Raw genomic sequence first — 26,808 nt, forward strand, 5'->3', positions numbered from 1 at the left:
GTTTCTGTCCTCAGCAATCACAATAACATTGCTAAAGAATGCCTTTAAAGGACACAGGTCTTGTTGCAGGCTGCAGGAGTAGTAAGCCCCTGCCCTTCAGTTCCAGCCATCAGGCTTCCTATGGTAGGTCATAAAAAGCAAAGTCTGGAAGAAGTTGAGCTGTGATGGTTGGATCAAGTTATTTTCCTTACGGCAGATGGAAAGCACTTTGAGGCAGGTTCTGTCTCTTTGTTTACATGTCAGTGAGCACAGTTGGGCCCTGTTTCTTTAACAATAACAGCAAAACTACCAGATGTTCATCTAATCTATGGTATATTCCCCACAATGCTTCATACAGCCTCTTAAAATACCATCACAAAACCCGTCTGCTAAAACACATGTATTCTTCCAGTCTCAAACTAATAGCAGGTATCAAAACAAACCAGAATGACAGGTTATATTTGATGAGTGAGGCAAGAAACTGCCACCAAAAGTTACAAGGCTAAAGAGTTCTCTCTTTGGAGTATAGCTGTAAACTAATGGTCCCCCAGACACGCTTTGCTGCAAGTTCTCAGTTTGTTACAGTTTGTAATGTAACATATTACTATGCTAGTATGGATCTCATAGATATCTGAGTATTCAGACCAGAGAGAGCATATCCAGCATAACTCTACTTACCCTGCTTCCTTTTCAGGATGTAAAACCATATTCTTTAGACTCTGTAGGACAGGCTGCTATTTGTATCTGATGTTGAGCCAGGAAATGTTCACATCTCAACTGTGCTGAAGGACAAATGAGAGACAGCTATTTTTTGAAAGCCACAAATTCTTACTACCTTAGGTACCATTCATTAGCTTAGTAACTGTGTCCATTAATCCAAACTCAGATGTTCCAAAGGTTACAGGGGGCTAAACTAATCACAGAAGGCATCAAAATGAATTGCATATGTGTGAACAGAATAAATAATATTTTAACATAGAAAGGAAATCCTAGATCCCTGTATTGTTTCTCAGAGACTAGCATGGTCTGTGTCATGATGGTTATGTTTAAGGCATGTGCTCATATGAAGAAGACGAAAGCCCCTTATAATGCTTACAGTTCATGTTGCTAATGTGTTTCCATTCTAACAGGATGAGAATATGGTTAGCTTCATTAAAGGAGGCATCAAAGTCCGAAACAGTTACCAAACATACAGGTGAGTCGGAGTGCTGATGTGATGAAGTGTACTCTTTCACTATAAAGTGTTGCTGGGCAAATTGTCCAGTTCACAAATAATTACTGTGGTATTCATGGCAGCCTTTATTATGGGCCCCATGTCTATAGGGTTTCTCAGCCCAAATTCCTCCTTTGCATGACAAACCATATTATGGTTGATTTGTATTGTAAAGATAGTGGACCCTAACCCTGTTAACTCCCAAGTTTTGCCTACTTCAAGTACTGTATACTTGAAATTATGTCAAAAAATGACTGTTCTAAATGATATAGTGGTGTGTGTCAGCATAGTGCAGTTTTGATGTCTCGCAGTCACTGGGCATGTGAAATGGCGTTTCTTTGTAGTTCTAGCTACGGCTTTTTGGAACATTCAAAAGCAGTAGTTGAAGCAGAAGTAATTCCATAATAAATGCATGAAACTAAAACAAAATGAAGAGACAATAAATTGAAGTATAAAGGGCTTCAAACAAAGATTAAACAAATTTACAGGAAATAGGCTTATGGGGGCTAGTTACCATAGTAAAACAGATGCAGTTTCTCTGGGTCATGAAGTCCCTGAACAGTCAATTCCTAGATGATGTTTTTTCCAAACATATGCCATTGAGTGAATTATTTGCTTAGCTGGACTTTTAATCTGGTTAAGTATGACAGTTGTTCTACTCTGAAGGTGCATGCTATTGAAAATGATAAGCAGGGCTGCTTATCTGAACTCACAACATGCCTATTACTCAGTGTCTACAAGCCAAAAACACGTACTTAAGCAGATTTCTTTTCATCCAGGAAGCTGGGGAGAGCTACTTTCAACATGTGCAAAAGGTTTTGAAGTGCAGTAGTAAATCCTAAAAATTACATTAAACTGGGCAGCACACTCAGTTGTGCCTCAGTAAATTAAGACCAGCTCTAGTATATTTAAAAACAAAGTGTTATAAATTTAGTAGTTCTTAGGTGGTCTTCGAAAGAATGCTAATAGCAACTTGCTTTGTACTAAAACATGTATGTTAACAAAGGAGAAGTTTGTATGTGCAGTTGGCAGTTACAATTGTTGGACTGTACCTTTGATGTGGGAAGAAAGAATTGTTTGCAGCATTGGCGAGAGTGTGTGCAACAGGTTACAGAGAAAACACTGGAATATGGAAACGAGACTTTATTTGCTTGGATTGATCAGTATTGTTTACAACATAGCTTTCATATAAGAAGCTGTCTTTCCTTTTGCCACTGTTAGCAGTTGCTGTTTGGTAATCTGCAGCAAGAACCATTAAAAGACAGGAGGAATAAAGGTTGCAAAAATACAATTTTTATCAATTTACAAGTCCTTTTCAGGGAGGAAAGGTTACCATACACTGTAAAAAAAGATGGAATGAGCTAAAATGGTCATTCAGGTTAAAACATTTGCTTATTGTCAGTGAATAAGAGTATAAGAAAACTTTCACAGTAATACAGGCTTGTATGAATAATTTGAAGAAATGAAAGCTAAATGTGCATCATATGTTGTTGCATTGTAGGACTTGAAATTTGGACTCAGCCACAAAAAGTCACATCTAGCAGATACAAAAGAGCATCCAGTCCAGGTTCTCCATAAGTATACTGAAAGGGAGAGAGATGACAGTGTCCATAGTTGTGTGGGTTGAAGGCAACTCTAAATGCAGGTCCATTGTAAAACTTCATTTATAACAAATATTGCTTTATCTGCTGGCAACAAGCAGTAGATAAAAACATGAGAGCCTGAATGCAAATATGTGGCTGCCATTAAAAAAGGTTTTTTTTCCTTCTCCTGGCAATTAACAAAATGAACTAAAACAGTAGTGTGAAAAACACGTAGCTAAAGAAAACTTCAGACAAAACAGGTTCAAATCCATCTGGATTGCACAGGGAAGTAAAGGGATACTACAAAGCTGAGATCTAGAAAAGGTAGAAAAATCAGCAAAAAGTAATTTCGAATATACCTGCCCTTTTAAAAATATTTCTTACTGTTTTCCTATCTATAATAAAATGTTCTTTTCAGTGAACATGAGGAAGAAGGGAATACCTTCAGGGATTAGTGAAACTCAGATCCAGTTTGCTAATTTAAATTTCACTCTCCTACACTGCCCCATCATCTCTTTTCATATTAGTAGAGGTTTATATTGCTCCCAGCAGCCATTCTTGACACATTTTCAGGCAGAAATGTGGTTGCAAATTGACTATGTCAGTTTGACAGAAATTAATCTCCAGGACTCCATATATTTTTGAATTGGTGGTAGTGTGACAGAAATGATTTGTGGATAGAGCCAACAAAATGTTTGTTCACCTGAGTGAGATGACAGACTTTAAACGCCTGTGTAATTCAAGGTGACTGGGTTACTTTCTTTCTGAATTGTAATCCATCATTTTATTTATTGACAATGTAACAGATCCCTGTGCATTTGCAGGGAGCTGGACAGTCTCATACAGTCTCCACATTATGTCAAAGGAGAGAACCATCTTCATTTTGAGGGAGGTGTAAAACTTGGAGTTGGAGCATTTAATCTGGTACGTACCAAGAGTTCTTCTCTTGAAGTCCTGCAGCCTCCTGAAAGTGATTCTTAACACCTAAGAAGTTCCGTGAACATCACTGTTACTAATTGTATGGTTATAGGATGTGCTCTGACACAGGATCCTCATCTCTGGTCTCAGAATGTCAGACAGTAGTACACTTTAGAAATAGACTGCTACTTGCAGCATGGGCAGCACTGCTTTGTGTGTGCAGACCCACTTGTGCATCCTCATGGGGAGATTATCAACTAAGAAGTTATCTCATCTGATATGGGTTTAAGGGCATGTTCTTTGAGAATATAGCTGAGTGCCTGAGCTCAGCTTCCAGTAAAGGTGATCATTAGCCAAGTGACCAGTGACTGGGAGGTGCTTGGAGGGAAAGGTATTATAGTCTCATGAGAAGTTACAAACTAGGATGGGGGCCAGGAGAAGCCTTGCTCAGAAGCAGCAGTTGCCTGTGCTTATTGATTTCCATGTACTGTTTAACTGGCACATTGGGAAGCAACCAGGGACTTGGCTGTTAGCAGGGCAGTATTTCTGAAGCATCCAAGAAGTACTGGAGTTACTAAGTGCCGTGTAAACATATTTCTGTGCAAGCAATCTTGGAGACACAGGTTCCCTATATTAAACAGGTACTTTTGTTTAAGTTGTATGTAAAATATAGTAGGTGTGCATATTTGGCCAGAAAATAGTCAGACATAAAGATGTTTTTGGTAATTTCAGTGTTTGGAAAAGTTGTAGGGGACAGTGGGTAGCTGAGAGGCATACAGTGCATTACTGCATAACTGTTGCATTTCTTTCCATAGACATTGTCCATGTTTCCTGCACGGATACTGAGATTGCTGGAGTTTGTTGGTTTTTCTGGGAACAAGGTAAATGTGAACTAAGTATTGGTACATTCCTCTCACTCTTAAATTGTGAACTGAGACAGGAGCTTCTCTCTTCTTCCTCATGTTAGCTCAGTAGAGGCAAAAATCAAATAGTTCTATATGTCAGTTACGACAACAAGCCAACTTGTTTCTCTCCTAGAAATGTAAGAGCAGTTCATGTACCAGCAGGGTTCCGAGAACACTTTGCTGAACACTCCTCTTATTACTGCAGATGAAAATTGTCCCTCTAATTGAATTTGTGATGTTTTCTTTTGGCCCTGGGATTTCTTGTATGGGTATGAGTGGGCTGATATTTGTGTTGATGAGTCAGCTCCTATTCCAGTCTTTTTAATAACTCACTGAAGCATGACCTATGTTATCATAAATCTAAGTGAAACCCTGCTGTCTGCACACCATAAATTATGGAGTATTTTAAACATGTTGATCAAAGTTCATTGATGAGCATTTACTTTAGCGTCCTAAAAAGGTCTTTTTGCATTTACCATTGGTGAGTCAGATGTCTAAAGCCAAAAGCAGAATTGAAATTGCATTTTCAATCATTTTGAGTGGTGATTTTCCAGAGCTTGCAAGAAGCTGTCCCCTGCAGTACAGGCAGGAGTCTGGAAGGTAAAAGAAACAGTGACAGAGGAGGAGAGGGAAAGGAGTTTAGAATATGTCTGTATTTGGAGAGGGAAAGGAGTTTAGAATATGTCTGTATTTGATCTTTAAATCTTTTCCATTAAATGCTCATGGTGAGCATCAGATTGTGCAAGAGACAAAAGAGCCATGGTTAGTGCCTTGAGCTGTTTACAGTTTATCTGAGAGAAGTGCAGAGCACTGGAAGGCACCTTGCTTTTGGTGTGGGTCATGTGTTTATCAGAACTGGATTTAAAATTGCATTGTGATATCTTCCACGATACCAGTCTGCCTTGGAGCCAGCAGATTTACCCCAAGGGACTCTTCTTGTCTCTCAGACATGTCGTGTCTGATAGTAAATGAGGACATGCCCAAAGCTTCATTACTCCCAAAGCCATTTGTAGGCACTGTGGACAACATGATCAACTTAACAGCAGTCTGGAGTCTCAAAATAGTAGGTAGGGATAAGATCAAGAAAGTATAAAAGTAGCCTGAGGCCATGATTGTTCCCTTCCAGTCCAACAGGTGCCAGTTGTGCTTGTCTCTCTGTTTAAGCTCTGTTCCCCTGTATCGTTAGTCAAAATACGGGCTTATTTGTATTTAATAGCATAGGACCTGTGTTTGGGCATTTAGGTTCAATGCAGTTTTGCCCAATTTTGTAAGAAGTTTTTTGTGGGCAGAGGTTTGTGGAACACACCATCAGGTACACTGTCCTGGGGAGGCTGGCCTTCCTCACTCACTGGGCAGTAAGTGGGGCACGTGTTCCATCTGGACTTTTTGTGTTTAATGATAACTAACTTCTGATGTGAGATCAGAAGAGTCCTTGCACTATCTCCCATGTAAGCACTGAACTGTTCTTCCTGACTCCTCTGCCTGGTCTCAGGCTAAATATTTACTCTCGTTCTTATTTTATAGGCAGTTACAAATACTGTGCTGCTGAACTGTGAAGAAGTCTGACATGAGCAATTTGTCAGGGGGTCGATGACAGCATGATTTCAGAGCAGGAAAGCTTTCAGATAGAACCACTGTCTTTCAAATTGTACTGTTTGATGTGGGAGGACACTTTTCCTAAAGCAGCTGAGCTGAAGAATATTTTTGATATGTCAGTTTGTAATACCTGGGTTCCAGTTCGTCACTAAAGCATCTTTTTGAATTGCGTCTTGGTCTCTTCTCCACATTTTAAATGAAGACTAAATCTAAAATGCTACATTCAAATGTGCTGTCTATCAGTTTAATTAGTATCCATCTTCCTTGCTAAGCCTGCAGTAAAATGATCAGGTCATGGGACATGACCTTGCTTTGCTTTCCTTGTCAGGATCCATAATTAAAAGGGAGTGATCTCAAAATATCATTAAAGAGCATTCACATCAGAAAAGTAGATGGATTTTAGTCAGTGGCAGCTAAAATAAGTATGAATCAGTATCAGCATTGTCTGATAATGATTTTGAGCATTGTCCTTGTTCATCCCGCATTCACTAGGAGGAATCCCCACTGCTCATATGGGGAGTCCTGAATGACAGAGCACTGGATGTCCTGGGACAAGGATCAAATCAGTAAGATACCAGTGTAACATAGTGTAGTGACAATCTTGAGAATTAAGAGATTGTGAGATGTTATGAGCAACTTGCGAAGGAAGGTTAGAATTAGTGTACTGGATCACATTAATCATAGAATCACAGACTAGTTAGGGTTGGAAAGGACCTTAAGACCATCAAGTTCCAACCCCCCTGCCATGGGCAGGGACACCCCACACTAAACCATCTCACCCAAGGCTCTGTCCAGCCTGGCCTTGAACACCACCAGGGATGGAGCATTCACAACTTCCCTGGGCAACCCATTCCAGTGCCTCACTACCCTCACAGTAAAGAATTTCTTCCTTATAGAATCATAGAATAATAGAATAGTTAGGGTTGGAAAGGACCTTAAGATCATCTAGTTTCAACCCCCCTGCCATGGGGGCATCTATATCCAATCTAAACTTCCCCTGTTTAAATTTTAACCCATTACCCCTTATACCTTAATTCCCTTCAGAGTAACTTACATTTTCTGTGAAAACAAAACCTAAATGTGTTAATGTCATTTAAATATTTTGGAGAAATTACGAGAATTTACTGCCTCAACATCTGTTTTATATTGCAGCAATATGCCCTGTAATAGACTTTTGTTTGGAAGCTCCTTCCTGGTGTTCTGGGATTGCTCATACCACCTGTGGCATAGGTGTGGGAGATATTTATGGGTTATTTATGATTAGAAGGTGTGTCCTAACAATTAAATGTAATATACTCACTTAGTGACTGGCACCAGGGAGTGTAGTTTGCATACAGAATTCCTCCTTAGGCTCAAGTAGTAGCTGCCTGTGATTTGTTTCTGAGATACTCATTTGATCCCCAGCGAGTATTACATGGAGGTATTGCCCAGCTCATGACACCTCTCTTAGCTGATTAGGTTTGCTGGCTAATCTCCTTAGGCTCCCTATGGAGAAAGAGTAGGTGCTTGAAAAGGTGATTCATGCCTGACCTTAGGCTTCTATGCTGAATTGTTCCTTGGAGGAGTACCTCTGAGTCCACAGCCACAGAGGGAGCCTAGGGAGGCTGGCTGGCTGAGCATGGTATCTAAAACAATTTAAGCAGCAACACCATCATCTCGCTTTTCTGTGGATCTCATCATAACAGAACCAGTTTGCAAGGGTTTTTTTGAGGAAAAGCAGCTTTGTTGCAGCCTTTTCTATACACAGATGTGTAGTACTAATAGCAACACCTTCCAGATTTCTCTTTTACAGACTGATTATATTGTAACTTTAATATAGAAAGGTTGGGGTATTCAAGTGGCAGAGTGAAAAGTAAGCATTCTTTAATACCTGTGCTGGACAAAACAGGATTATGGACATACCACAGAGAGAACTAACTTGCTCGGTGAGTTTCCCATACCTGTGCAACTACTCAGCTTTAGGGTCAAGTGTGCCAGGTTTGCATCCTTCTGATGAATGGACAATGTTCTTAATCCGGTTACTTCACAGTGACTGCTTTCCAGGATGAAGTCCCACGCAAGGAGGGTTCAGGTTGCATTCTTTGTTCATAGAGATGATAACTTTGTGTTTGCCTGTATTAAAATACATTTTTGAGACTAAAATACATGAGATCAACTCAACAAATTATTACGTTATTCCATATGAGTAATAAAAATTGTTTCTGTATCATTCTTAGTGCTATTCACAGATGTGATCAGCATTCTTTTTATGTGTTTTTCTATTATGTGGAAGATAATGACTGTAAACACTGTTAAGTGCTGGTACTGATGTCAGTAAAGGCTCAGTGGAATATCCAGCCTGAAGATTTTTCACTTCAGAAAAATGTACTTTGGAAATCTACTTTGGGATTTTTTTTGCCAAAATTCATTCCATAGAATGTTTTGTCTTCTCCCTTGCAGTGCTCTAGTGCTGGGTTTTAAAATCCACATATTTGTGGGTCTCATCTGGGCAGTTTAAAGAAGCTGAATGCATCATATTTTATTACTTATCTGTATCAATCAAACTTTTGCTCTTTGCAGCAATTGCAGTTGGCTTTATTTTGCAGAGTGCTTGATTTCCATTATTGTCTCTGATTTTCAGTAGTGATTTTGCTAGCTTTTAATCTCTTCTGAAGTGACATGCAAGTTAGTATTGTCATTATTTTGCTGCGACTAAATGTTGCACTAATTGACCTGCAGATATGTTTGTTAATTACCTTTCCCTGTAATAAATGCAATAAACTGAGATTTATGGAAAACCCCACCAAGCAGCTGTATGTGTGTGAAAACACAGCCACACTAGTTAAGTGAAGAAATTCATGTATGATGAAAATTAGAATAAGTGTGAGGTAATGTAACACTCTTCTGTTGTCAAGGACAAACAAAAGATTAAAATCTGTGTTGAGATGATGCTCTGAGTGCTGTTCTGATACCTCCCACAGTGGCTCCAATAGGCATCCCTCAGGGTCCCTATTTATAGTGTAGCTGGTTTGAAAGGATGTCCTTATAGACACATACATCGTGTTCCAGTAACTTTCCATTGCAGTCAGAGTGTAAATTTGAAACAGAATTTTCCCCAGCACACAGGGGATGTCTCACTGTACATATTTACTAGTAGGCAGATCTCATGCTTAATACTTTTGCATATTTATATTATAGAATCATGATAGAATAGTTAGGGTCAGAAAGGACCTTAAGATCATCAAGTTCCAACCCCCCTGCCATGGTCAGGGACACCCCACACTAAACCATCTCACCCAGGGCTCTGTCCAGCCTGGCCTTGAACAACGCCAGGAATGGAGCATTCACAACTTCCCTGGGCACCCCATTCCAATGCCTCACCACCCTTACAGTAAAGAACTTCTTCCTTATATATATTCATGCTGTTGATCTCATGGAACCAGTTCTAGAATGGGCTGCTGAATGCTGTGGCCTCAGGAGCTTGGATCCTTAAAGCTGGTTATCCATCATGCTCTCACTGAATATAAATACACTGTATACTTGATTGCTTTAGTTCTTCCCAAAGGGAACAGAATATTCTTTTTCATCATATTTTTCCACTTGTAGTAGTGGGCCAGAATCATTGCAAAGCTCCTTTTGTTCTTGGCATGCTTAAAAACTTCCTTTTGCTCTGTCATCTTTTGTCCTGTTAGTTGCAGATTTTATTTCTTTTCTTGATATCTAGAACTTGCTTCTGCAGTGAATAACAACAAACATGGATAGGCTGCACAATGGTGATATGCGCTATTGGCCTTGCCTTTCAAAACTGTGGGGTTTTGTTTCTGGATTGCTGTTTAGCAGCACTTGGATGGTGGTGATAAGTTGTCTCACATTCTCTTACATTAACCATGCAGTACATCCCAAGTTGCTGCTCTGTCATCAGACGTTTTTCAGGCTAACTTTGTAGAATCCTGTTAGATATGTGTATTTTTGTCTTTGATCACTGTGTAAGCAGTGTATGTCAGTGCATTTTGGGATTTTGGTGAGTGAGCAATTTCTAGTTGATATTGCAGAAGTTAAGCTAGCAAAACACAGCTTTGTTTCTTGTCCAGTACTTTGTCCTCCTCACCTCTGTTTTCACAGGAGCATGGTCTGCTGCAGCTTCAAGAAGGAGCATCATCATACAGCTTTAGGTCGGTGCTGTGTACCATGCTGTTGCTTTGCTATCATACTTTCATGACCTTTGTGTTAGGTAAGATTGTTTATAATAACTCTTGGTTTTGATTAGTTCTTGTGGGACACAGGGGAAAAATGTGATTCCATCACCTCTTTGGTGGTGAATTGTTCATGACCAGATTAAATGTAATTCATTTGTGGGTAATTTTACAATAGTGATTATTATATATTCACAATATATAACTCACAGTATATATTATAATTCACAATATATATTATAATTCACAATACTGAATTGAAGAGAATGTCTTAATCTTCAAGATGGAGGTTTGTTTCACGCATAAGAAGGGAGACAATGGGGATAGCAAAAGAAGTTGAGAACATTAAATCTGTCTTCAGTACTCAGGTACTTTATTGGGGAAGTTAAAATAATGGTTGTGAGTGATAACTTCCCAAATACTTTCTTCATGTTTATGTTGTCCTTAACTTTTCTGGGAGGTGATAGCTTCCCACTGAGACGTATCTCCCTGTTATCTCCTGCTAAAGCATTCTACAAAATGTATTTGTCTATGCATAAGTGGATTTTCAAGTCATTAAACGCAGTGTTGTTCAGGTGTTCCTGCTTGTTGGCTTTAGTCAACTCCAACCTGTATTTATGCCTTACTTATTGAGAAAGGACTTACATGTTGGCCAGATGAGGATGGCTAATCGGTACCTTGCATTCTTGTTTTGTTGTTGTTTTCCTTACTATTTATTATCACTTGCATTTTTATGCATTCTAGGGACAGGAAAAGGAAATGTAGAGGAGGCAGAAAGACTACTCAAGCCTTACTTGGCACGCTATCCAAAGGTAAAATGAATCATTATTTAATTTGGTGTGACTGTTCAATGTTTTTTTGCCAAACAACAAAGATCTAGACTGTGTGGTCAGATTGAAAACTGTTGTAGAATACTTGTATTTTTATTATTATTTATTACAGGGAGCCATATTCCTGTTTTTTGCAGGCAGGATAGAAACGCTAAAGGGTAATATTGATGCGGTAAGTAATCTTTTTGCTCTTGGGAAAGTAAGTTTCAAAAGCTTTAGAAAAACTCCTCCAGGAACAGTGTTTCCTTTTTGGCTAATGCTTCCTGTAGCTTTTGCCTATGGATAGTTTATAGACTATGAATTACAGCTATTTTGAGTGCCTTGTTTGACCAGCTGGTTTTGCTACCCTTCTCAGTTTCAAGTGATAATATAGTCCACCAGTATTAATGGCACAGTTTTCTCACTGTCTTTCCTATTCTGAATCGAGTTGTGCCATTAATAATATCCAGTGGTAATCGTTTGCCTTCAGTCTGATTTGGAGAGTCATACAAGACTTGAAAGAATTAAGGAGATGAAGAAGGCATGTCCAGAAAATTCTGAGAGTATTAGCTGGTATGCAGTGTGGTAGCTCCCTTGGAATCTTTGGAGCTGCAGCAATAAACGTCAGCTGAGAATCTGTCCTCTGCCTTTAGTTTCCTAATTTCCCTAGACACTAACATTCATTTTGCCTGTGCTTAAAACTTAATACAACTTCCAGGAAAGGGGAGGTTTGTGCCAGGGATAGACTTGCTAACACCAGAACGGCTGTAGATGCATGAATCTCTTGTGTGAACCCAACAGATGTGATTTTGGGGAATACTGGATTTTTACTAATTTGGAAGTTGCAAGAGCCATGCTGGCAGATCGTGGTGCCCCAATGTCTATTACAGCATTGGTGTATGTGCATTTACACATGATTAAAGCAGCGTTTGGAAATCTCTGTGTTCAGGCAGTTAACAGGTATGAAGAATGTTGTGAGGCTCAGCAATACTGGAAGCAGTTTCATCACATGTGTTACTGGGAGCTCATGTGGTGCTTCACCTACAAGCGCCAGTGGAAGATGGCTTTCTTCTATGCGGACCTGCTGAGCAAAGAAAACACTTGGTCAAAGGTAAGTTAAACAAAACAGGAGAATGGAAGGCCCTGTGGTATCTATTAACTTTCAATCAGATTAAGTTTTTGTAGCTTTCAAGCTTTTATAGCCTTGAAGGTAAAGATTGTAAAACAAAGCCTGATCTGCTGTGGCTTTACTGAACAATGTGAATTGCAACCATTCAAATCTGACCAGATTGTGGGCAGACAGAAATCTTTTGGGTGTGACTTGTAGATGAAGAACAGCTTGTTAAAGGTGTTCTGCTGTGTACTGACTGTGTCATCAGCACATTGCAATTAGTGGCACAAGTTGCCATTTCTTTCAGTGCATTATGGAAATAAGCTCTTTTGGTGATGAGCAAGAGTAGCCATGATGGTGCCTCCAGGATAATAAATGTAATTAGAAGAGGCGCCTTGCCTTGTGTGTCTGAAAGAGAGAAGCTCTTCCATCCAGAACCTTCCATCCTCCTTTTGTCTTCCCCTGAGCCCCAGGGAAATCTGTCAGAAGGGATTAAGTCTGGCTGGGGGTGTAGGTGGTTCATTGGTTGTTTGTTTCTTCTTAATGTGGTCAGGCTATGTGTATAGGGAGGGTATCTCTACTTTTCTACCATGCATTGTATGTATTGGTCAAGCGGAATCAAAGCCAACGTAAGGTCCAAGCAGACAGGTGAGATCAAGTCTCTCAGTACTCCCACTTAGGTGAAAACTGCAGTATGGACTCCCTGTGCCCCTGGGGACTCCAACAGCACATTCAGCTGGGTGCATTATTCTGAATAGCACCCACAGAACTCCCACAGGCAGAGGTGCACCACCTGGCTTAAAAGCATTAACATCCTGTGGGATTAATATTAGCATGTGTCCTTTTAAATTGTGTGTAAAGTTTTAGATTGCGTTGCAAGGGCTTTAGAGAAGATGCTTTCTATTCATATATAATCTACAGTGCAATGTGATAGTAGCAAACTAGTAACTACATGAGCTAAATGAAAGATGGTCTTGTACATGCACTGTTAGATTCCAGTGTAAATAAATAATCACATCTTAGAATATTCCAGAAAACTCCTGAATTTTGCGGTTATTGTATACTCCTTAAACAGTAATCAAGAACTCACCAACTGTTATTCTCTACTGTTGTGAGAGTTGTAACATTCTCTGCTGCTTTGTTTTCCTTCAGTGTTTCCTTTGTTGCTGAATGTATGATTGTTCAGGAATCCCTATGAAGTCAGTACTTTTCATAACTAATGAAATCATGAAACCCTTCATGGAATCATTCTATGAACGTTGCACTTGACATCCCTGGCCAAACTGAATTCTCTCAGGCCTTTAGCTTTCCTAACCTGATCCCTGGCTGCTTGGACAATTTCTCTGTATTCATCCCAAATTACAGGTCCTTGCTTCCACCCTCTTTAGGCTTCCTTTTTGTGCTGGAGTTTGTTCAGGAGCTCCTTGTTCACTCACAAAGGCCTCCTCACATTTTTGCCTAACTTCTTCTTCGTTGGGATGCATCATTCCTGAGCTTGGAGGAGGTGATCCTTGAGTATTAGCAGCTTTCATGGGCCCCTCTTACCTTTTCACCAGCATGATATTTGTTCTTGGAATGTGGACGTAAACTATAAGCTGATACAAAGTAAACAGAGATGTCCATGGTAAAAACCAACAGCCCTGTACTCCATTTCCTAAAATACTTATCTCCTGCTTAAAATTTGGTGAGATCCCATCTGTGAGCAGAAGCAGCAATTTCTTCCTCTTTGTTGCTGTTTTATGCTTTATATCAATAATGGTGATGCTGTAAATTCACTTTTCTGTATATTCTTGGTTGCATTTGCAGGCTACTTACATTTACATGAAAGCTGCTTATCTCAGTATGTTTGGACCAGATGACTGCAGCCCTTTTGGAGACAGCGAAGTTGAATTATTTAGGTAAAATTTGCTAACTCCCAGTTACGAAAGTTTCCTATCCCTTCATGTCACAGCGTTGGAGCAAGAGAGGCAAGATTATTCATTGTGTAGTCTGGAAGATCTGCCAAATAGCATTGGACTGTTAAGAAATTGCAACATTAAACATTCCCTTAGACTGAAGTGGACCCTGAGCTTTCTCCTCGCCTGGAAATGCTTTAGTGATAGAAATCAGGTCTGTCAGCCATACAGTGGCTGCTGCTGTTGCAAGTAATATTCACATTCTTTCTCAGTTGTTTCCTTTAATCAACATTACATGTAAGATATGAAAGCTTTCAGTGGATTATTCTACAAGATGTGTGCCTTCTTCATGGAGACAGCAGTAGAACTTGATTCTTGGGGTTTTGAGTCTGAAAAGAATATGAAGGAGTTAAATGCGCAAGTGAACATAAGCATTATTAACACAGTGAGTTAACCTGCTTGTAATTTAAGATCAAAATTGCCTAAATCTTGCTGGGGTAAAGAAAATTGATTATTTTGGGGTTTGCAATTTTTCTATATAAATATTACCTTTTTTTTTGTGGCTGGTAATGATATTTCTTTCAGGTTTTCCATATATATTCATTACAAGCAGATTTCATTGGATTCTGGCACCATTACAAAGTGAATAGGTGTGATATTTGGGATTATGAGAGGAACACTGACAAAAGCTAGCTTGCCTCTTCCTTAGTCTGTGGGGAGAGATGGGCCTTTTATTAGTTAGGTGGACCATATAATTTATTCTTTGGGTGGGGAAGAGTCCCTCTTCTTCCTGCTTGATTAAAGAGGAAGCCTAGAGATATTCGTGCCCTGCATAAAGACAGCTTTTGTGAATATGTATTGCTCAGCTTCCCCAGAGGTAGCAGTACTTCAGTCTTCAGGAGCTTTTTTAATGTCTTTTGATTTGATTTTTTTGTTTAAGTTTGAAGATTTTTTTTCCCCAAAGGTTCTCAGGAAAAATTCCTTACGTTTTCCTTTAAACTTTTAGGATTGTTCCCAGTTTGAAACTGAAAATTGCAGGGAAATCTCTGCCTACAGAAAAGTTTGCCATTCGGAAAGCTCGACGATATCTTTCTCCAAACCCCATTCCTCTGCCCGTTCCACCTTTGGTAAGTTAGAACTGTATCCCCCACCCCAGCCTTATTAACATCTTTTTAATTTATGGAAATAAACCCAAGATAATTAGAATAGTATCTTTCCATGTTTCTAAGGTAAAACCTCTGCAGGAGACTGGAATGTTCCCAAAGCAAAGCCAAATGAATGCGAGGAATGCTGTAAAACTGGGGCATGCACCAGCCACAGGGAACTAATCCAGTTGTTTGTGACACGTAAATGTGTTGCATGTGTAACTCATTATTCCAGCCATAGACTAGCATGTTCCTAGCAGCTTTCTTTTGATTCCCTTTTGAGGAACTTTGCCCTGGGTCTCTTCTGTCACGTGTCATTTACTGAGGCTTGCTAAAAGAAGACTTTAAGGTACAAGTTACAGGGGGAGGAGGGGGAATCAAGGAAACAATGCACGACTTGGGAACTGCATATAAGCATCAATTTAATTTGTCCCTGAATGTTTGCAGTTCGGTGCTTTGCAGAGCAACTCACGGGTGCCAGGATGAAACAACCAGATCCTTTAGCCACTTTTAACAGTATGCAGTGGTTTTCTGCCTTTCTTCTTTCCCTATTTTTTGTCTATAATGCTGGCCACATACCCGTGACCGGATGAGAACAGCTGCATTAAGGAACCCATTGCTTCACTTATAATGACTTAAAAAACCTGCCTGCAAAGAACACGTAAAAGAACACAAAAGGAGGTTTGCCAAGTGCAGTGGTGTTAACATTGCAGTGCTTTGAGATGTTGTGTTTGAGAAACAGATGGGTGATTAGTAAATACTCCTAAAGAAAGCGCCTCAACAAGAAGAGTCTCTTGGAGACATCAATGAGTAGTCATTTCTCAGCCCACCAGCTGGGAATGTGACAGGGTGCTGCTTGAAGAAATAGAGTTGTTACTGCATAGCGTGGGTATTCACTAGGGGCCACTTCTCACCAAGTCTTGAGGCTGCAAGGAGAGAAATAATTAGGTTACCTTGATTTGCCTTTCAGGTTTCAGAGATTGCAGAGTCAAAAGTGTACACACCAGGGGTTTGGCTGGGCTATTCCAATGGGATTTTAGCAGAACAGGTGCCTGTACTAAACTCTCTTTGGAGCAGCTGGGCACTGCGTCCTTTGCTTCTGCTGCAGTTGCATTTCTGAGGCAGCAGATGCCGCAGCTGAACAATTAAAAGCGCTCTGAAGATGTGGCATTGGGTGCAGAATCTCATCTCTAGCGTTTTTCTTTTCACTGCGAAAGGACTTGCTGAGAGGAGCAAGTCCTCAAGCAAGTCTTAGCGCAGAGATTTAGCCTGCAGTAAACGTAGGTTGAATGCTCCCATTTCAAAACCATGTTAACAAGTCTGCACTAGATAAAGTAGGTTCAGCACAGGTTTTCCAATTGATAGAGACCAGATGGTGAAAGCAACAGTGACTGGGGTTAACATGCTGTTTCATTCTGTTCTAGTCTGTCAGCTATTGGTACTGCAGTTCCAGAGCTCAGTTATTCTGTGCAGAAATTTTATTGGAAGGCTTTAAATGATCAAATACAGATGAGGTTGTATAAATAAATAGAATAAATATCTTGTCCTGAGGAGCAGTCTGTTTCTGTCTTTTAACTCTGTGATTGCTAGTGGCAATGAGCACATTTGGTCTGGTGATGTAATCTAAGAGAGAACCCCAGTAACAAATAGGAATTAAACCTATTTGTTAAAACCTAAGTTTTTAATACCATTTACCCTAAGAACAGATGAATAAGAAAGGAGTTACTTTCTATGGGAACATCAAACAAATCTGAGGAATTTAAGGGATTTACAGTTCAGCTCTAAAATTCTGTTCGTTTCTTTGGAGCTCGGCTTAAAGGTTAGAGGGGTGGTTTTCTTTTTGTTCTGTTTTGCTTTGTTGTTCTGAGGTTTCAGATATTTTCTATGGAAGCAATACATTGTAGTTAGTTATTACTGCTCTGGTTAGGATGCAACTGAAAAACAAGAGGAGAGCTTTATCAAGGGACAGTTAGCTGTGTGCCATGAATGTTTTAAGGTACTTGTCTTCATAAGTGACATTGTGTTTGTAGTCTGTTCAAGCAATCCTTCTTGCACTGTGTGTAGGAAATTGTTCTGTAGTTGTCTTCCAGGGCTGATTTGTTCTGAAATCCAATGTAATAAGTTTTCAGTTGCAATGAAAATGTGTTTTGACAAACTAACCCTTTATTTAAGGAATCTCTAACTTTTTCTTCATACAGGGATAAAGTAAAGTATTTGATAACTGCATTTATCCAGTACTGTAACTAATGATGCTGTCATTTCTCCCTGTCCCTAGGAAATGATGTATATCTGGAATGGCTATGCTGTAATTGGAAAATGTCCCAACTTAACAGAAGGCATGTTAGGGACTCTAATTGAAGCAGAAGAAGCATTGGCAAGAAGTTCAGGTAATCAGTGGTAGGGTTTAAGCAGGTATTTCAGAGTGCAATAGCTAAAGATATTATCTGTAAATAGAGACACACTCAGTAGTAGTTAATTTGATCGTAGGAGGAACATAGGTGATGAAACCATAAACTGTTTATGCAGATAGTAATAATTTTCCTTTTTAATGCAGCAATAACTTACAACAGTAGCAAGTGATTTTCCATCCATTAGGAATAGTTTGACATGTGTAAAAGGACTGTTTATTTTGCTAGATCGAAACAGTGTATGCGTCGAGGTGATTACAATCATGAAGCTTTGTTATCCTTAGATACTGTATTGTTATTATACAGTTATCAAGGATAAATAGGAGATCAGTTGGTCTTCTGTTTTAAAAGTGCTGTTGATTTATGATATGACCTTGGGCTGAGTGGTATTTGTGTATCAACAGTATGCTATAGAAACCTGGCACATCAGGGTTGAGCTTCCTTTGCGCTGTGAATGAGTGTAAGATGGTATTGAACTGGAACAGGCTCTGCTACCACATCTTGTGTCAGTCTGTTAATTAGGCTTCCATGAGAAAGTTGAATTGATGCTTATTTCTTGCCAGTCTTTCCCAACTCCTGTGGGAAAGCAAGCAGTCTGCACAGCTTTCCTCACAAAGTTTTCCCTTGCTAAATATTTGATCTTATTATTCTATACTACCTTCTTGCAAAAGGATGAAGCCCCTGTTGACAAAGGAGTGCGGTCTAAATCACTGCGTTGCAGTCCTTTTCTAGGACCTTTGTCTTCCTGTACACATTGCGTTACACAGTATTTTAAAGGGTTGCTGGAAAGACCAGCTAAAGCTATCTCCTTGTTAATTAATTGAAGAAGAGTATTTTCAGTGGGAGGTGACATCTTAGAGGAAGGCTTTTTGACCCTTTCACCTTCTTTGTCACCCACTTTTTTACAGTATTTTGAGTAAGTGAATTATTCTCAGTTCCCTTTTTTCCGTAGTTGGTAAATTGGGGATAAGGCCAGGTTTTTGCAGGGGGTTGTAGAAGCTGATTCATGTTTTTGAAACTCTGTAATCAAAGTGGGATTGTTTTTAAACATGCCAACAGTTTAAAGTATTACCTGTTCCAAATTGTGACTTGCTGTTTCCTTGAGCTTTCTTGACAGTGTTTGGGGCTAAACTATTGCATTTTCAAGTATTTTCAAGTATTATGAATCTGAGGATGTGCTCCTAGTAGTGTTATATCATATAAGATGTAAAGGAAGCCTGTTCATGGAATTAATGTCTAGAAATACAATTATGCATATCAGATTCGCATCTAGGATAGGTCCCTAAATGTTTGCTTAAACAATCCAGGGCAGTTTATGTTGTAATAGAATAAACACATGCATGTGAATGTGTTCTTGAGACAGCTATCCAGAAGAGACAACTGATCTGCTTTTATTTTATTCGTATGAAATAATTCTTCTGTGGCCCTGAGTCTCTCACTGTGCACATAATGTATGTCAGCTTTTGCCCTCTTCCTTGTTCCTTCTAAGTTAGTTTGCTGCATAGTCTTTGGGCATCTTCCCTTGGGTTTGCTTTGGTGGCATACATATGTAGAGGTCTCTGTGGGACTTGTCAATAGAAGTGACTCCAATTGTGTGACCAAGGCCTCCAACTGCTTAGTCTAAAGGAAAACAGCTGCTTCATGCAGTGTGTGTCAGCATTTAATCAGCTGCAGTAACAGAGAAAGAACCAGGTAAGGTTTAAAGCAGTGAAAACTGGATGACGTTGGCTTGCACGAGATGCAGTATCACACATTTTGCAGAAATTCTTTTCAGTTTGTGTTTCATGACTTGGAAATGAGCAAGCAAGCTGGAGACTTTGCTTGTGAACTTCACAGCTGCCTGTACGGAACAGCTACAGGAAAGCCAGATGTGTTCTTTGAAAAGCACTATGCAAGAATATTCTGATGGAGAAAAGGCGTTGATAGTAATGACTTTGAACTAGGCACTGGTAAGGCTGGTAAGAATGACAATCAAAGTATAAACTCAAAAAGAGGTGAATGTTTCTGTTTAGCCATTAAAAGGCAGAGAATTGATAAAACACTTCCATATGAATAAGCCATGTGACTAGAAGTCAAGGAAAGAGAAGAGCTGTAGATACTAAAGGGCAATAGAGGCATAAGGTTAAGAGATTATAAATTGGATCTCAATATTTACAAAATGACCACCTTAAATTAGTTTTTAGGTGTCAGAACAATAAGATTGTGGGAAAAGAGTGGGATTCAGTGGGATTAGGGAGGGAAAAAACAGCCCAAGAATTGTTAGACAGAGTTTGTTCTATGTATGAAAAGCTTGATGCATGCTTGTGTCAACTAAATTGACCAGTTATTTCTTTCTGTCCCATGTTCCAATAAATGGATTGTTCTAACACCTACCTATGTAGAAGCTTCTATACAGGTAGGAAAGTCTTTGCTGCTCTAGAGTGTTTTAAAATGTACCATTTACTTCATGTTGCAGCTACAGAATTATTGGCAGATGACCAGTGTGTGATAAAACTGTTAAAGGGCTTGTGCTTCAAGCATTTGGGCAAGATCTCAGAAGCAGAAGACCATTTTAATTACATCTATTTACAGTAAGTTCTCATACCCGGCATACGGGAGGGCTCTTGAATTTCTCAGTAACGATTCATTTCAAGTAAGAGGAGATGCAACTGTGGGAGAACTAGAAAAGAAAGGACTGCAGCATCTTTCATATTTATTTTAGTTGTTTGGATATCAAGGAATCACAATTTTAATTGCCAGCATTTTTAGCCAAGTATGGAAGAAGGATTGCAGATCTGCTCTCTTTACTGAGATATTTTCTCCTCTATTGGGAGACTATAGGTGCATTAAATATTTGAGATAACACTTCCCTTTTTTACCCTCTTCCCCTTAGTAGTCATGAAGAAGCTGTATCCAGAAAGCCAGATGAAGTCTGCAGAGACAGGTGGCAGCATGATTATACTTAAAACCTCTATACATCAATAGCATCTCTTTTTGTCAGTTCACATGGACATCGTCATCCTTTCTAATAGTTCCCTGATAATGAAGGCAATATTATGTGATCCTGAGAAATAACGTACTGTGTAGGATGGTTATGCAAAATACACATTTAATTACCTGGAAGTTAGCTCTAGATAGAAAGCATGGCAAGTGTTGTAATAGGGATTGATTGCTTTCTGACCTTAGCTAATCTCTATGTACTTGTGTTTGGAGCTATTAAATGAGGGAAGCAATTTATCATTTCGAAATCGTGAGGCTATTTCTTTTCCAATGCAGTGAGAAGAAGATAAAATATGACCATTATCTAATTCCAAATGCCTTGCTGGAGCTGGCAATACTGTATCTAGACCAGGACAGAAGAGAAGAAGCGATAAAACTACTGGAAAGAGCAAAGTAAGCAAGTGAAAAGCCTGTGCTGATGTCTGATGGGTCAGTATGGTGTTTTACTGGTTAGTGGAAGGAGAAACATTTCATTAGTATCATGTAAACTCGTCGTTTCATTTTTCAATGGAAGCATGCATGCTTTGGACCTTTCTAGTGGTAGGCATTATCTGATCACTCAGTCCGTGACTTGCTTGTCCATTTTGACAAGAGTAAAAAAAACTTGATGCTACTAGGAACGTCAAAGGCTTCCCTAAGAAATAATCCATGTGTAACAAAATGTAATAATCTTTGTAGTCTATTTATTTATTCATAAAAGATATATTAAATTACATCAAAGCTCTGTGTTATGGCTAAAACAGCATTACTCAAATTGATGGCTGGCATTGCTGTTTTCTTTCCTTGATGAAATACATTTAAGATAATGCTTCAGGTTGTGTTTAGTATCTTTGTCTTCTTTCATCTGCATCCGAAAGGCAACTGAAACACCTGCTTTCCTGGTTTGTGTGATTGATTTTTCTATTAGAGTGGGTGTATCAGGAGTGGTTGGACTTGATCATTTATGTTCTGCATTAGAAACTTAACAAAATATGGGGTTTGCCCTTTCTGAGCCTCTACTTCTCTGCTGAGCCAAAAATTTGGAGAGGGAAAGAGGAAGAAGAGAAGGGAATCCAAAGCAAACAAACCCTCACCTTCTTCAATCATTCTGCACCAGGGCAGTTCACCTCTGCCTGGAGCCTGAATGAGTCCAGATGTCTGCATCTCTCCAAGTGCAGGGTCACACCAGTCACTGCCGCAGGTGTGAGCAGCTACAAAACCGATGCCTGGCCCCACGTTTCAGGGAGGTCACATTGAGATTTTGTGTTGAGCTGTTGTCCAAGTCAATCCACTGTGCAAAACAGAGTGGGGAAATCGGCCTACCAAAGACTGTGCCAAAAGCCTGTCAGCACAGAAATTAAATTACTACAATTCTTAATCTCCCATGCTTGTGAGCCTGCTTCTCTGTGGACTCCTGGAAGATACTAAGAAGAGGAAAAATTACATTAGCAAAACGCAATGGAAAGTGTTCCAGTTGGTTTCACATTCCTCAAAGCCTGAGTCTCCTCCCATCCTCACTTCCTGTGTTTGAATCTCTCTTGAGATCTAGAAACTAATGATGCAGAGCTTCTCGTTCCATCTGGTACTTGTGTCGCTTGCTGCTCATCCATTGCACTTCTCCTCTGACAACTGTGTGTGGCTCAAGCCACAGGCCCCTCACAGGAAGGTGTTTGGCTTAAAGAAAGCACCAGTAGACAACAGCACTTAAACATTTGTTACCCAGCATATGCAAAGCAAACACTCAGACTTGCTGTGCTCAAAGAACTCCTGGAAACTGTAATGATCTGTAGATAAAGAAGTAAACCACACCACCACGGACATCATCCCTATTTCAGTGTGCCATAACAACAGCGCAGCCCTCACATCTCTACCTGTACCTGTTACACTGCATCAAAATGCTGAGGTTTTAAGAGCTTTCAGCTACAAATGCTCAGTGCCTTGGAAGCCACTAGAGGGAGAGCGCGTTGTCTGTGGTGGGTTTCAGGGCTGCAGAATTAGGTTTGCCATTAGCAGGAGTGCAGGCCAGCACTTGGCGTGTGCATGATGCTTGATTTGCTTGACCTAAATCCACGTTCTGCTGCTGTCTTGAATGTTTCAGCTCTGGGAGAAGGAGTGGAATGAGATGATAAACAGTTTTGGCTTGGTCGTGCATGGAAATATTTCTGTTTGTATAAATGCAAGCTACAAGCAGGAATATCAGCCTGCTGGTGAGAAATGCAGCATCTGAGTGACAAATTCTGCTTGCTTTAAAGAAAAAACTCCAGAGGGTTTCTCTCAGCATACAGCAGAGCCCAGTCACCTCCTTATGTCAGTCAGCCTCTTGGGTGTTGCATACATGAAATTATAAACTGGTGTAGGATGGGTGTGGAATTCCTTGTTTTCACAAAGAGACTGCTGTAGTGACAGATACCATGCTTCCATGCTTGATTTGAATTACAAATCCTGAACTGAAATGCTTTTAAGGTATGCAGGCTGTTCAATACTTCATGTGATGTTTCTGGGAAGATGACAAATACCTTCTAAAAGAAAATTAGCGTGGTCTAATCCTCTTTGGTATTTGGATTCTGTATCCATCCTGCAGGAGCTGACATGTTAATTCCTATTAAGGAGGATCTGCACTTTCTATGTGGTCCTAGGGGCAAGTTTTCTTTCTTTATATAAGCTTTTCCATGAAAATATAGAGTCTTTTAATGCTTCTGTAACTCTTTAGACCATGACATAGCTACTGGAAGCTGTGGGCAGGTGACAGTGCTGAGTCAGCCGCTAGATGTTTGTGGGGGAAGTCCTGCCAGTCTTTCCCTGGGCTGGTGAATTGCTCCTTGGAAGCTGATACGGCATCTTGTGTGTGCCCACTTTCTCTTTCCAAGCTTCTAGGGCAGCAGATTGCCCTTATTTCCTGCACACATCGTTGATAACCATAGGATGGAGATAGGGTTTTTCCCCTGTTCTGGTTCAGGACAGCTTCTTTCTCTCTTTCTTTCTATTCCCCCTACTTCCCTTCTCTATTTCCTTGCAATGTGTGTGCTGAATTAAGATGAATCTTATTAATATGGTCTTTAAAACCCTGAAAATGTTTGTATTTAGATTTGTCAGTTATTTTTGGGGGGGGGGGGGGGGGGGAGAAATCTAATTTCTGAATGTAAACTAAGCGGTTGTTATAGGTATTTACCAAGGACTCAGTATTTTGATTGAGTGGACCAGATTCAATTTCTTATTAAGCTATATTTCTCTGGTAATTGCCAGACAGTGGAACTACAAATAAAGAACAAAGAGCTGCATTGTTTGGCTAGGAACACATGCCTTGTATTTTAGAGTAGGCAACAAAGGAGCCTGTGAAGAACAGCTTTTCTGCTGTCTGCACTTGCTTTGCATAGAACAATCATAGACAGATAACTTGAAAATGTTTTAAAAATATATATTCATGAGAGTGGATCTGCTTTTGTTTCAGACAAAACTACAAGAATTACTCCATGGAAACAAGAACACACTTCAGGATTCAAGCTGCCCTGCACCAAGCCAAATCCGCCCCGGAAAATGGAGTGCACTCGGGAGCCTCGGCAGTGTCGTAACTTTTTCTTCTTTGATGTCCTGTTCGTTGCAAACGTTGGTGCAGAAAATTCCTGACACTTTAGAATCATTTTTTTCCTTCTCCTTCAAGTCGGTGAGAAACCAAATCATTGAAAATCTTCAAGGTGATGCATAGAACATTAATCGAGCGTAATAACGTGGCAAAAAACCTTCCCAAACCAACCGTAACCCTGAAAAAGAGTGGTTTTCCAACAGCGGCTTCTTGAATACTTACGTCTGTGTAATTCATTTTTCAGTCATGTGTGCCTTTTTCGTGCATTCACAGCATTTACTAAGCAAGCTACCGTGTAAAGGGCAACGATTGGTCAAAAGCGAACAACCAAACGTTAAAGTTCACCGATTTAATCTGTTATCTATACAGGTTGGTTTGAATTTGCCCTGCTCACAGTTGAGAAGGAAGCATCACGTTTTCCAAGTACCTGCTTAGTTGAAATGGTGTAAGAAGATCTTGGTGCGCAAGGGACACAGCTCTGAATCCAGAGCATTTCTACTTGTGCGTGGAAAGCTCCTCTTTACCAGCTTTCACCAGTGGCGTTTTTGCTTCTGTAGGAAACTTGCGAGTGAAACAATGGTCTCCCTTTTGCAAGTGTCTTAACTTCCTCTTTAATTTGGTTTTCATGTCAAGTCCGCTTCTTGTAGCAGCTGAATGATTTACTGAGGATCCGGGGTGGGGGGGAAGGTGATGGCAGCATAGAACTGCATCACTTCTTTGACAAGGTAAAAAATGGGGGGTCCTTAGGAAGCCATCCTTTCAGCAGAAAGGAAGTGATGTGAGGTTTATATCGAGTTTAAAGCACAAGTCTTCAAAGGTCATTTAGGAAATGGCGATGTTGCCCTGACTGAACAGCAACAGGAGTTACTGTGACAGCCAATCCCTTCGGAAAACGATTGTTCTGAGGTTTGCCCAACTTGAGCAGTCCGTGCTTAAAGAGATTGCACGGCCTTGTTTCCTGTGGTAAGAAGCTGGGGTTGGAGCAGGCTCCCTTGGCACAGTGCTCTGCCTTTCTTAAAGGAGAGCCCTTTATCTCTTTGCTTGTTATTAGTCTTTGGGGGGAATTTTTGTGTAAGGGGCTTTGGGAATAGAGCAGTGAGCTGGGTCTGCTTCCCAGTGCTGACTGCTGGAGAACAACTGCTTTTCTGCTAAACTGGTGAAGTCAGATGTAATAGGTAACATTTGACTCACATTTACTGTTCTCTGGGCTAGCTCCATGTTTGTATGCCTGCGGGTTTTGGGGGCTCACTTCTACCTCCCTTTTGAAAGAGCTTCTTCCCCATGACCCATTCTGATATGTGGAGATGGGAGGTCTTCTGACAGCCCGTTTTCTCCAATGGAGATGTTTGTCAGGAAGATTCCTGTCTAAGTACCTCACAGTGAATATTCTTTCTAATGTGATTGTCCCCAGCAGCAAATTGACAGTTTATAGCTCTGCTTTTACCTCCTCTGGGGAAATGGTATTGTTTTATAATTGCAAATTAATATGCAAGGAGAGAGAACCACCTATTCCTCAGCATGGAGAACTTGCATTGTCTCAAAAAATAGACACCCTTTATAAAAGTCTTCCCAAGCTAAAAATCATAGATGAAGAATGCATTTTTTAAAGTGACTTTCTCAGAGAAATTCAGTTCAAATAAATTTCTCAATGCAGATAAAACTCAGTATGAAGTGATGCTATTTACATATTGCACATCCACACTCAAGTGTAAAGATCCAGGCATTCTTTGTATAGAATAAAGAAGATTCTTGTTCTATTTCATGCATATAACGCCTCTTCTTCCAGTTGTGTCCCTTTTAACTGTTTGGGCAGTCTTAGCATCTTTTAAGCAAGCAATGCCATGAAAATCAGCATAAATTGTGCTTTGCAGAAAGTGAACAATCCCTCTGACTAGATTCATCTCCCAAGGCCGCACTGAAACGCTCTTTGAAATGTCACCCACAACCGAGTTTCGCCTGATGTTAGATACACTGCACAAAGGATGTACTGTGCAATGCGCAGTCGACTTCCCTGGTGCTTTGCAGCAATGAAAATACTAAGGCTTTCATGGTCATCTTTGGTCAAGCACAAACATCAGTCGTATCATGGACCTGATCTCCAGCTCCAGCTGAGGGTTTTGTAATCAGCCATGATCAAGTAGTCGTGCTTTTGCTCTTTTGAGTTCCCAAACAATAGGAAGTAGTCACCTTCCTCATGTAACAACAAGGATTTATGGACTGTACTATTCTGAAGTCATGAACGGAAAATGCTAAAGGATGAATGGAAGGTCTGGTACGTTGTTGCGGCATCTGTTTTTCTATGTTGCATTTTGAATTGCCCACCATTACTCTCTGTTCATCAGCATACTTCTTCATATTGATGCTCTTCCGTGGCAGGGATCAAAACCTCAGTGGTGTCAGTCTGGGCTTGTTTTTCCATTCTGGGCTTGCTTTTCCATAGCTTCTCCTGAAGCTTCCGCACTCTGCCTGAAGCAGCTCTCCAGAATGGGAAATTGCTTCATCGGTCTGAGTCCCAACAGAGACAATTAGGGGAAGC

At 40.1% G+C, this 26,808-nt stretch overlaps 1 protein-coding gene across 4 annotated transcripts in view; it reads left to right on the forward strand.

Annotated features, from left to right (window-relative positions):
• The window catches only part of TTC39A (tetratricopeptide repeat domain 39A), a 45,230-nt gene extending 20,737 nt beyond the window's left edge, over positions 1-24,493 (forward strand). For 2 of the 4 annotated variants that reach the window (XM_057401770.1, XM_057401769.1), the window contains exons 6-18: positions 1,110-1,174; positions 3,600-3,699; positions 4,509-4,574; positions 10,296-10,404; positions 11,111-11,178; positions 11,309-11,368; positions 12,125-12,286; positions 14,093-14,184; positions 15,188-15,308; positions 17,602-17,713; positions 20,190-20,304; positions 20,990-21,106; positions 24,141-24,493. In XM_057401770.1, the coding sequence (XP_057257753.1) occupies positions 1,110-1,174; positions 3,600-3,699; positions 4,509-4,574; positions 10,296-10,404; positions 11,111-11,178; positions 11,309-11,368; positions 12,125-12,286; positions 14,093-14,184; positions 15,188-15,308; positions 17,602-17,713; positions 20,190-20,304; positions 20,990-21,106; positions 24,141-24,261 (1,308 nt within the window). In that variant the 3' untranslated portion in view covers positions 24,262-24,493. Of the gene's footprint in view, positions 1-1,109; positions 1,175-3,599; positions 3,700-4,508; positions 4,575-10,295; positions 10,405-11,110; positions 11,179-11,308; positions 11,369-12,124; positions 12,287-14,092; positions 14,185-15,187; positions 15,309-17,601; positions 17,714-20,189; positions 20,305-20,989; positions 21,107-24,140 lie in introns of those variants that run through there. The other 2 variants (XM_057401771.1, XM_057401772.1) reach the window with 2 other exon arrangements.
• Positions 24,494-26,808: the final 2,315 nt, after the last annotated feature.

Source organism: Pezoporus wallicus, unplaced genomic scaffold (assembly GCF_028554395.1).
Source record: "Pezoporus wallicus isolate ANWC-B61680 ecotype Strahan unplaced genomic scaffold, APGP_CSIRO_Pwel_v1 contig_1035, whole genome shotgun sequence".
Taxonomy (NCBI): Eukaryota; Metazoa; Chordata; class Aves; order Psittaciformes; family Psittacidae; genus Pezoporus; species Pezoporus wallicus.